The sequence below is a fragment of the Canis aureus genome, chromosome 33 (assembly GCF_053574225.1).
Source record: "Canis aureus isolate CA01 chromosome 33, VMU_Caureus_v.1.0, whole genome shotgun sequence".
NCBI classification, from domain to species: domain Eukaryota; kingdom Metazoa; phylum Chordata; class Mammalia; order Carnivora; family Canidae; genus Canis; species Canis aureus.
The window spans coordinates 3,517,052-3,529,275 of NC_135643.1; the positions used below are offsets into that span (position 1 = coordinate 3,517,052).

At 34.9% G+C, this 12,224-nt stretch overlaps 1 protein-coding gene across 4 annotated transcripts in view; it reads left to right on the forward strand.

Moving 5' to 3' along the window:
• Positions 1-12,224, forward strand: part of BMP2K (BMP2 inducible kinase) — a 114,950-nt gene that overhangs the window by 65,489 nt on the left and 37,237 nt on the right. For all 4 annotated transcript variants that reach the window (XM_077882621.1, XM_077882620.1, XM_077882619.1 and 1 more), the window contains 3 exons: positions 4,599-4,702; positions 6,077-6,156; positions 11,488-11,648. In XM_077882621.1, the coding sequence (XP_077738747.1) occupies positions 4,599-4,702; positions 6,077-6,156; positions 11,488-11,648 (345 nt within the window). The remainder of the gene's footprint in view (positions 1-4,598; positions 4,703-6,076; positions 6,157-11,487; positions 11,649-12,224) is intronic.

Genomic DNA, 12,224 nt, shown 5'->3' on the forward strand with positions numbered 1-12,224 from the left:
GTTATTCATGCAATGTAGTTGCCCCCACATATTAATATAAAATAAAGCATTTAAAAACATATCTTTTTAGTATTAACAGTTTTACTAATGCTGCTTGCATCTATTTTATATGACTCAGGATACATGAAAATGAAATGGCTATGCCTGATCTTTGTTAAAACTATATGGCTTGGGGGATCCCTGGGTGGCTCAGCTGTTTAGCGCCTGCCTTCGGCCCAGGGCGTGATCCTGGAGTCCCGGGATCGAGTCCCACGTCGGGCTCCTGACATGGAGCCTGCTTCTCCCTCTGCCTGTGACTCTGCCTCTCTCTGTGTATCTCATGAATAAAAAAAACAAAACAAACAAACAAAAAAACTATATGGCTTGTGGTTACATAAGAATTTGCGTATGCTTTTGAGTATCACCAGTTTTGTCAAGGATAATTATTATTACCTACCGTCTGTAAAGCTCAGTTTAACTATTAGTTTCATTATATTTTTCTCCTGATTTTTCTTCTTAAAAGTAGCAGAATCAATTATTTAGAATTTTTCTTCTTAGCTTCTGTTAACTTTTCTAATAGACAAATAATGGAGGTAAATTGAAGGGTGAGGGAGAAGTGTTTTCATTGTGGATCTAAGAGTTGGAAAGAGCTTAACATTTACAGGAGAATGAGAAGCATAACTAATGGGGTTACTGAACAGTTATGATCAATGAACAGAGGGCTGGCTGCCTAACCTTTCCTTTTAGCTTCTGTGTTGTAAGGTTGTTGAGGTAATCCATTGTAGAAGTTAAGAACAAAGCCTTGAGCCAAAGGGCCTGGACTTTTATCTTTGCTCTGTCACTACTTGATACAGAACATTGGGCATCTCCGTTTATCTTAATCACATTTCTAAAATGAGCATATTAGAAGTATCTACTTTATAATGATTATTGTGAAAATTAAATTATAAAAAATACTTCTTAACATGTGTAAGTATTCAGGCAAATGGGCCTGTTAATCTATATTCAATCCCCAAATTTACTTACACCTAGTAATAGGCAATGCTGGAAAGCCATACACTTCCCCTCAGAAGTAGGCTATTTTCCAAACATGGTTTCAGAGAGAACGTGTATGTCTGGAGAATTGTTCTGAAAGAAGGAGTATCAGAGATTGATGCATTTGGGTGCTTATTTCTTTTTTCTAGGCTAATAATTAGATAAATCACTGTCGTCTTATTGGAGAGGAATGAGTTACAGTAGTAGTAGAGAGGTCACTAGTACAGTGGTTTTCGGACTGTTTGACTATGATCCATAGTAAAACATACATTTTAGTTCTGATCTGGAGCACATGCGCTTGCATGTGCACACACACAAAATAAGTTTCATGAAACATTGCTTATACTTAGCATAATAATGCATTCTAATATTTTCTATTAAAATAAGTGACAGTCATGACCTTTTAAACTGATTTTATGTTCCATAAACGGGATCAATACAATTTGGCAAACTAAGCTGGCTTAGCAAATGTAGTCCCACATGGAAACACACGCCTGGGAGTTAGAGGTCCTTTAGTTAGGTTATAAGATGATATCATTTCTACCCACAGCGTGGTTACCTAATCATTAGGGGATGTTGTGCTGTGCTTAACTTGAGAAATAGAATTACCAATAAAGATACTGATTAGAGAGCTTAAAATCTCAAATTTATTGCCCCTTAATACTTTTCATTATTATGAAAGAAAACATATGTAGGTTGCCTGAAGAATCATTCTTTTCCACTCTGGATACTTAAAAAGCTTTTTGTAGATTAGGTCATGCCTAAAAAGTATATTCATGTGCCATACTGTTCTCTTCTCTTAGAGAATTTTTTCTGCTGAACTGTATTTAGGTGTTACGTCATTCATTGGTCTTCACAGAAGGAATGACCCATTGTCACTCATTGCAAGTTCTTAAGGATATTGTTACTCTGCGTGACCCTTCTTTAGAAAGACTTGAAGGAGTATTTATTTTTTGCTTTCAATATCAGGAATAGTGCTTTTTCATAACACCTGGTTTGTTTTTTGTGCTAGGGATACTATCATTCTTGTAAGGGATCATGTTGCTTTATTTGTGTTGCCAACTAGAAAGTAGAGAGCTAGAACCAAATCATATGCAGTTTCTTCACTGACATCATTATTGTAGGTTTTTTGGGGGCAGGGGCTCTCAGCCATTACTTTTTTATTAGTCCTAATTTTCTCATATATTTAAAAAATTTTATAGTTTTGAGGCTCCTGAGTGGCTCACTTGTTAAGTGTCTGCCTTTGTCTAAGGTCACGATCCCAGGATCCTGGGATTGAGCCCTGTGTCCGGCTCCCTGCTTGGCAGTGAGCCGGCTTCTCTTTCCCTTCCTCTGCCCTTCCCCCTGCTCATGCTCCCTCTCTCACTCTGGCCTCTCTCTCTCTCTCTCAAATAAATAAATAAGTCTTTGAAAAAGAAACTTAGAGTTTTGTATGCCTTTTCAGGTCCTTTATAGAAATAAATACTTATAAGCTACAGTTGAAATTAAATTTTATTTTATTATTTATTTATTTATTTTTTAAAAAGATTTTATTTATTCATTCATGAGAGAGACAGAGAGAGAGGCAGAGACACAGGCAGAGGGAGAAGCAGGCTCCATGCAGGGAGCCCGATGTGGGAACCCGGTCCCAGGAATCCAGGATCACACCCTGAGTCAAAGGCAAATGCTCAACCGCTGAGCCACCTAGGCATTCCTGAAATAGAATTTTAAAAGCTAAATAAACTTAATTGTTAGTATAGAAAAATAGCGTAAGTTTGTAAATTTTAGTTTCTTGTGACTTGTTTGGTTTTAAAAAATTATATGAATAAGAATTTATTGTTATAAGTCTGTTTAAATTTGTTTCTATATCCTGTACTGTTGTACTTTTAAAACATTTATTGGTGTCAATATCAAATATGATTTTGGAGGATAAAATAAACCTTGTAGGTTCCTGAATCTTCTCTGGAATGTGGTTGAATACAAACTAATAAATCAGTGTTTTTGGTTATTTATGTCTAGCAATGGTGACAAAATAGTAAAAAATCAATTTTATAAGTATCTATTTTAAGTATATAAAATCAAGTTACCTGCAGAGTATTTTTTTAAAAGAAGATTTATTAATTTATTTTTAGGCAGTGTATACCTATGTGCAGATAGAGGGGCAGGGGGAGAGAGAGAGAATCCCAAGCAGACTCGCTGCTGACCACAGAGCTTGATGTTTGGGGCTCATGACCAGAGCCAAGATCAATAGTCTGAAGCTTAACTGCCTGAGCCATCCAGGCTCTCCCATGCAGAGCATTTTTTTAAAACTGAGTTTAGAATCTCCTGGATCAATTTCTAAGTATGTGTTTAGTGTCATTTGCCATATAACTGTGTTTTTAACCTAAGTTTATCATGCTTTTGCAGATGTATTATACATTGTTCAAATACTACTTAAATTTGAAAGGAAGATTTAAATTCATTTTGATTTCTAACTTTAATTTAGTCATTTATATACTTAGATTTTTCTATACATAATTTTAATGGCAACATTCAGAGTATTATCTAATTGATGCCATACATTTTATATTGCAAATAGGCTTAAAAATTATTTGAGGGCTGCCTGCTTAGTTTGGTCAGTTAAGCAGCCCCACTCTTGATTTCAGCTCAGGTCATGATCTCAGGGTCCTGAGATTGAGCCCCATGGGAGACTCCGCATTCAGCAGGAAGTTGGCTTCAGGATTCTTTCTCTCTCTCTCTCTGCCCCTCTCCAAGTTCATTCTTTTTCTAAAATAGATAAATCTTAAAAAAAATATGATTTGAACATTATAAGAACTTGGAGCTAATCAGCAAAGCAGAATTAGAACATGGAGATGTCCTAACAAATTATGAACTTTTTGGTTATAAATATCAGTCTTCTTATCAACTTGTGAATTAATAAGTGACCCAAGAAATAGATAGTTTTTTTTTGGTTAGAAAAAAAAAGATCGTTTTGGTTAGAAGAAAAGTCAGGTATTTCAAATGATGCTGCAAGGCTGGTATGACATCTGTTTATAATAGAACCATAAAACTCTGCTCATACTTCTGAACATGATATGAATAACATGCAGAAATAAGAACTGTGGTGAATATTGTTAGCATCAGTAAGGGAAGAAAGAATGTTTTTGGAAAATTATGGTGTCAACCCTGAATTACTTTGTTAAATATAATACATACAACTTAGTCTTTCCTCAGTAATTCAGGATCATTTGAAAATTAGTAGAGGTATTTTAGATAATGAAAATAAGGAACTCTACTGTGGCTTTGAAACTTTCTTTAATAATTCCCTAGTGTTTGTTAAACTCACTTTTTGTTTTGTGTCACTTTCTGAGAAGAATGTTTATATTTGCTTATATATGCTTCTGGTGCAGAGCTCTTCCATAACTGCTTTTAGGTTCAGTTAATGCTTTAAGTTTGTGTATAAAATACCAATTTCTATTTTCTAAAACATTAACAAAGGTTACTAGAATCACTGACCTTAGAATGAAAAAGGTACATGTATATATACGTTTTATTCTTTTAATGTGCTTCTAAATAGCTTCTTTGTGTTCAGTGGAACTTCTTAACGTTTTAATTTATCCTTGCAGGATTCATGCTTGAACCAGATCCAGAGCGTAGGCCTGACATATTTCAAGTGTCCTATTTTGCATTTAAATTTGCCAAAAAGGATTGTCCAGTCTCCAACATCAATGTAAGTAGTTTTTCAAGTAAGATATGAATTTAAAATCCCATTTCATCAGGTATAGATACATATAGTTTGAGAATTGCTTGTTTCATGACAAGTGGTTTGATTGTGTGCGTGTGAGAAGTATTTTTGATGCAAAGCCAGAGCTGCCAACCTGTACACTGAGGTGCACTGGGGAACTACTGCAGGATATTTTTCCTTTATGAGAGAGACACAGTGACATCTATTTGACACAGAACAAACTACTATTATTAAGTTGTTTGAGACTGTTAAGTTGGTTGGGTACCTAGGGATATGGTGAAAAATTCCTGAGACATTAAGCTCTGGGTAAACTGAAAAAGTTTGGTTACCTTTTAGATATATTGTATATTTTAGGAAGGTACTTAATGTCTCTTTCTTTTTCTGTGAAAATAATCATGAAGATCAAAACAATGAATGTAAACCCAGTGCCTCATCCATGGAAAGTGTTGAGTTGATAGTAGCTAATATTATTCAAAGGCTTTGAATTATATTCACTCTGTGCAGTATACCTGACTGTATCAGGATAACTGTGTGTGGCAAGTTTTTGCTAATTTTAATAAAGGTTTGGGTTCATCACTGATTTTAAGCCCATCTCAACTTTGTAAAGATCATTCTGGCTCTTGTTCTTACAATTTTTTTTTTTTTGTGTGTAAAATTTAGTCCATTCCACTAAAAAAAAAAATAAAATAAAGCAGTACTATTTCTTTTTGTTTTGTTTTTTTTTTTGTAATATATTCTTATATATTCTTTTGTTTTTTTTGTTTTTTTTTGTAATATATTCTCTGTCGAAGCTGAAAGGCAGTTCTAGCATTCTAGTAATGAAAGTAGGTTTATTTGACATTTAACTGTGGATTTTTATCTTTTCATTCAGCAAATATATATTTGGGTACCTAAAGTAAGAAAAATGTTATAGAGAGCACAAATGATCTTCTGCTCTCCTGTGCAAGCCTTTATAAGAGGTGTCATGAAAATTATCAGCACTATATAGGAACAGCACTTTCCCGAAATGCTTGATGTTTGCTTTTTTTCCCCAAAGTCATTTGGATAATAGTCATTGATTTACAAGTGTAACATAATCCTTCTTTTTAGCTGATAATTACCTGTTTGCAAAGTAGATATGATGATGTTCTGTTTCTTTTCCAAGGGTTTCTGTGGAACGTGAATATAAAAGTGACATTTGTGAAGCATGCAGTGGTATTTGTAGATTAGATCTGGCAAATATATGTGAACATGTTGTAGGTGTCTGAGGTGAAAGTAGTAGTATTTCATAGATAGTTAGAGTATATCCTTACTGTTTACATAAAACTGTTTGCAATTAAAATGGAAACCAAATGAAAAGTTTTATTTTTTTCTTCCAAGAATTCTTCTATTCCTTCAGCTCTTCCCGAACCGATGACTGCTAGTGAAGCAGCTTCTCGGAAAAGCCAAATAAAAGCCAGGTAGGCAGAGCTGTGCTGAAATTTGAAAAGACATTTTAAAAAAGTATATAGTTTTTGTTTTCAATCCTCCCGAGTACCATGGATTAAGTATCATTTTCATGCCCAGAAAGTGTATGTTCCTCACTGCATGTGATGGGGAGCTTAGCCAATATGAGCGTGTCTGCACTCGGCATGGTGTTGATGTTAGTCTGTACTTGAACTGCTCACCCCCTGTGATTAGGAAGTGATTGTGCAGTTACATCAGGTCATCTGGGGGGGCCATTATCTTATCACGTGGTAAATAACTAATTCATGAGATTTTTGTGTTGTGTTTATAGCTAGTATGATCTTTTTTAATTTAAGGGAAGAAAAAATAACTTACAGGCAACTATTTTAGAATATTCTAAATTCATGAGACATTTTGTGTCTTCTAATACCTATTTAGAATAGGTATTGGTATGTATCATTTATAATGAATGGTTATAATGGTAGTTCTTTTTAGACTGCTAAAGAAATAAAATGTTTTAAATTATTGTTCATAGTTCTTTATTGTACTGATAAGTTTGATGTGTATTATATAAGTTAAGAAGTGTATTTGGTAAGTGAATTGACAATTTTTTTTCATACTATTTTTGGATTTAAAAGTTAATAAATAAGATTATATTTTAGGTGATCAGACAGGCATAATATTACATGTGGGAAGATTTCTTGGTTACAGCTTTTTTTTTTTTTAAAGATCTATTTATTTATTAGAGAGAGAGAACATGAGCATGCAAATTGTGGGGGAGCAGAGGGAGATAATCCAAGAATCTCAAGCAGACTCCCTGCTAAGTATAGAGCTTGTCTCAGGACTGGATCTCACCACCTTAAGATCATGACCTGAGCTGATATCAAGAATTGGACACTTAATTGAGCTTTTTTTGTATTTTACTTATGCAGGTATTTTGCTTGATATAAAACACATAAAATATGTTTGTTATGTACTTGTTATATGCAAGTTATAGGTACTGGAAACACAAAGAAAAATGAGCAGTGTTTATTCTCAAGGAGCTCACATTCTAATGAAGACAGACAAGAAAACAGTTACAACCTGACAGAGACCAGGCAACTCTGAGAGTGGAGGAAGGGAAAGCAGGGAGTTGAGCATACTAGAGAACAGAAAGAATCCTTTCTCTGGGGCTGCAATTTGCTAAACTCTTCCTTGAAGATGAGTAGACAGTCACTTGAAGTGATGGGGAATGAAACTATAGCAGACAGGCACTTCAGGCAAGAAGAGTGGCCTTTGTGACAGTGCAAGGCTGGAGTATCAGGGGACATAAAGAGTGATAGGGAATGGTAGCTAGGTGCCAGTCATGAGCAGCTTGGTTTATTTTTATTTTTATCTTTTTAAATAATAAATTTATTTTTTATTGGTGTTCAATTTGCCAGCATACAGAATAACACCCAGTGCTCATCCCGTCAAGTGCCCCCCTCAGTGCCCGTCACCCATTCACCCCCACCCCCCACCGTCCTCCCCTTCCACCACCCCTAGTTCGTTTCCCAGAGTTAGGAGTCTTTATGTTTTGTCTCCCTTTCTGATATTTCCACCCATTTCTTCTCCCTTCCCTCCTATTCCCTTTCACTATTATCTATATTCCCCAAATGAATGAGAACATACAATGTTTGTCCTTCTCCAATTGACTTATTTCACTCAGCAGCTTGGTTTATATGTCATGCTGAGAAATTTGGACTTGGGTCTTTAAGCCAGTAAATTTTCAACGTTGTGGTCAGTTCTGGTATTTGGCACTTTGCTGTGAGATGTGTTGTTATAATAATAAAAAAGGATTTGTTATTTATAAATTGTTAATATCATTTGTGAATGACTTCATTTAAAAAATATGCTATCACTCTAAAAAGTTTTATCTTCATTCACTTGAATTTTAAGATACTCTCTCAAGTAAGTGACTGTGAAGAAGTAAGTTACATCTAACTTGGAGGAATCTGCTATGACTGACTGTCTTACCTATAGCATAGCTGTAGTTAGCAACTGCCGGTATAGTTGGGTGGCAGTTATGAATTATTATAGGACATGTCAGTTCAATTTTATTGTGGTCTTATTAAATTTATTTATTTTTTAAATATTTAATTATTTTAAAGAGAGGGAGAACAGGGATGGGGAGGAGCAGAGAGAGAATATCTTTCGAGCAGACTCTCTGGTGAGCTTGGAGCTTGAAGCTGCCAACTAGATCCCAAGACTCATGAGATCATGACCTAAGCCAAAACCAAGTCAGTTACTTAACTGACTCAGTCACCCAGACACCCCTGTTGTGGTTTTTTAAATAACTGTTTTGTCAATGATTAAATCTGTAAAAAAAAGTGGATAAAGATTTTTTAAAAAGTGTGAGTCAACTGAACAAAACTGATGCTTTGAATCTATCTTCACCATGTCACGAGTCATTGCTGTACAGTTATAAGCAAATGAAATAGTTAATGCAACTAAAATTCACAGTGCTATTCATATTATATGTTAAATCTGTACATTACATTAAAAATTAGGTTAATTGGTGCTTATTGGTCAATAATAATAAAATTCTTTATTGATAGAATTAGTAAAGTACTTGAAAAAATTTAAATGTGTATAAAACTTAATTTAAAAACTTAAATTAGTCTTTTTTTCATGTAAAAGGCTTATTAATGGGGGACAAGTGATTGGAGAAATCTTTAAATAGCTAGTATCAGGGATGCCTGGATGGTCAGCAGTTGAGCGTCTGCCTTTGGCCTTTGGCCGGATTGAGGCCCACAACGGGCTCCCTGCATGGAGCCTGCTTCTCCCTCTGCCTGTGTCTCTGCCTCTCTCTCTCTGTCTTTCATGAATAAATAAATAAAATCTTTAAAAAAATAGCTATTATCAAAAAAATGAGCTATTATCATTATTTACATGTTATAGAGCTTTTATGAATATTATCCATCTATCCTGCCTTTACTGTGTGGCATTTTTTGTTTTACTTCCTAAAAGCCCCTTTCTACCTCCACGAAACCTACATCTGCTCTTGGGACTGTTAAACATGTGAGACTTTTGTGACTTGTATCTGAAAATGGAAAGGTTGAGAATAACTGTCCTGGCAGATGGAAACACTAAAGTATTTTAAGAGGAGAGAGAGTCTGTGTTTTAGGAAGATTGATCAGGTGATAGAGAGTAGGAAAGACAAGGGAGGAAGCAGAGCAAACAGCTTTGTCTCTTGTAATCATGCAGATGAAGCTGCACAGTAGCATTGGTACCCGTGATTACTCAGCCGTTTGTTTTAGTTCAGTTCCTGTCTTCATGTTGCCTCATCTGCCCAGGCATTTTCTTCCTATTTCTTCACACAGAATGCTTTCTTTTTTTATGGTCTAATGAAAGTGTGTTTAGTTTTTACCCTTGAGTGCCTACCTGATGCCTTTTAGTTTTCTTTAAAGATTTTATTTATTTATCAGAGAGGGAGAGCGAGCACTAGAGGGGTGAGAGGCAGAGGAAAAACCAGACGTCCCCACTGAGCAGGGAGCCTCACCTTATTATGCAGGGCTTGATCCGAGGACCCTGGGATCATGCCCTGAGCTGAAGGCAGACACTTAACCAACTGAGCTACTCAGGTGCCCCTACTTGAAACCTTTCTAGCCAAATTAGATAAAGGTAGAATTACTCCTCTGTGAAACTCTTGACATGACAGTACTAGCTTGGCACTGATTATTTCTACTATCTTCTATTTTATTGTATTTTCATGAACATACATCATCTTCCTAGTTTACTATAAATTTTTTGAAGACTGTGTATTGTGCTTTGTTTGCTGGATATCAGTAATCATATAATAGATATTGGTATATTGGTAAAATACATTAGGAAACACTACACTAAAATCTGTGGAACTTTTAATAAGCTTTTAGGAGATTTGCTGCACTCATGTGGTTGTGAATCTCTATAGAGCAATTATTTATAACAGGAATAAGGCTGGGTGAGATCTGGCCTGTACTGTGCACTTAATGAAGGATGGATAGACAGATGAAAAGATTATATAGGATGTACAATCCCCAATTACTTGAATTTAGGGAGTACAGCATTGGCTTTAGTGTCATATCCATAATTTGAATTCAGGAAGTACTTGATTATCACTAAAATGAGATATAATTGGTTATACATATACATGATAATTTTTTTGCCTTTTAGTTCAGTTTTCATATGACTTGTTTCATAACTTAGCCTATCTAAAACATAAATGTTATTTTTAGAAAGCAGCACACATACAATGTATTTCTATTATTATCTAAAATCTTTTGATTCAATTTCAGTTCTTTCTTAGAAAGATAGTTAAGAGGGCTCCCTCTTGTGGTATATATACAGAGAGTTAAGAAAGAACTGTAAATCTGTAGAGTTACTGTACTTAGGACTTTCTCCAAATGTAACATATATGGACTTGGTAAATCATGTATGCAAACTTTTGAACCAAATCATTTGAAAAGGTGCTAAGGGAACTTGGTAAAGAGATTTTATGGCAGTCCTCTTGAAAAGTGAACATATGACCCTATTAAAAAGTATTTGAATTTTTGTACTGAATTTATAGAAAAAATAAGTTGATAAATATGTAAGTTAAAGATTTTCCCTAGCTTTTTTCTGAAAAAGAAAAGAAAATATTTGTCTTTTAGTGTCCATAAAGATTTTCCTTAGCTTTCTTCTGAAAAAGAAAAGAAAATATTTGTGTCTTTTAGTGTCCTTGCTTTCAAAACTGTGCTTATCACTTTGACCATCCATGTCTGTGGCTTAAACTAAGTCCTAGTGGGAAAAATTTTATATAATTCCATTCACTGTTCTAAGTAGAGCATAGTTACAGATTCAGGAAGTTGAATGTGAGCAAGTAGCTCCACTTATTGAAAGTTTTGGCTCCTTTTGTTCTTTATACCCTGGAGTGTGATCTTTTCTTTCTTAGGCCTAAAGTCTAATAAGCTAAGGGAGACTGTTGTTTTTCATTTCTTGTTTTTATTTTTCTGACTGGTTTGGAGACCTGGCTCCTGATTTCGTCCAGAACCTCATGAGAAGGTTTCTGTTTGCTTCCTTTATTTCATCTCCATAAAGGAGTCCTATATTCTTTGTCTACCAGCTTCAGGGGCAGACTATGAATGGTAGGTAGCACAGTGGTTGAAAGAAATTGTTAGGTTTATTTTATTTACTTTCTTATCTTTATTAAACATTTAATACTTAAGAATGAGACAGGAAGAAGCCAAGAGGACTAACATGATCATCAATAAAATTAAAATGCACCTGTTGAAATAGATGCTTTATTAGGACAAATAGATAATTAGAAATAACCAGGATTTGGAATGAAATATATTCTTCTGTTGTAGAATAACAGATACCATTGGACCAACAGAAACCTCAATTGCACCAAGACAAAGACCAAAGGCCAACTCTACTACTGCCACTCCCAGTGTGCTGACCATTCAGAGTTCAGCAACACCTGTTAAAGTCCCTGCTCCTGGTGAATTTGGTAACCACAGACCAAAAGGTAATAACAGCCCTGTCACTCTTGTCACCTTTATGGTTAACTTAAACCTTCTATGATTTGATATCCTAGGAGTATAAATTCCCGGCAAACTTACTATTGTGAAGCAGATAACTTAATGCTTGAAGAAATTTTCTACTGATGTCTAATAAACTCAACTGTTTTCCTAAAATTCTAGGCAAAAGTAGTTACTGATAATATCAAAGTATGATACAAAAAGCTTCCAGTTTGCTTATGCCATAGGGTCATCAACTAGTAGGGTTCAAGGTTGATAATAAAGTTCAAGAATATAGAAAATTCTTTATTGTGTTGGAAAGGAGGAAGCTCTTTGTCTTTCTACTGCATCTCGAGCTTTGGCAGAGGAATCTATCTTGGGTCATGTGGGCATTACAACAGAGAAACCTATCTTCTCATCCGATTTTGAGAAGACTTATTTTTCTAGTCTAAAATATCCTCAAAGCATTATGGTACAGTGTAGTACTAAAAAAAAAAAAAAGAACTCCCCAAGAAAATATCTCTAATATTAGGTAGTAAACTTGTCCTCTCAAGGGTCTAGATATATAACTTGAAGGTCCATCT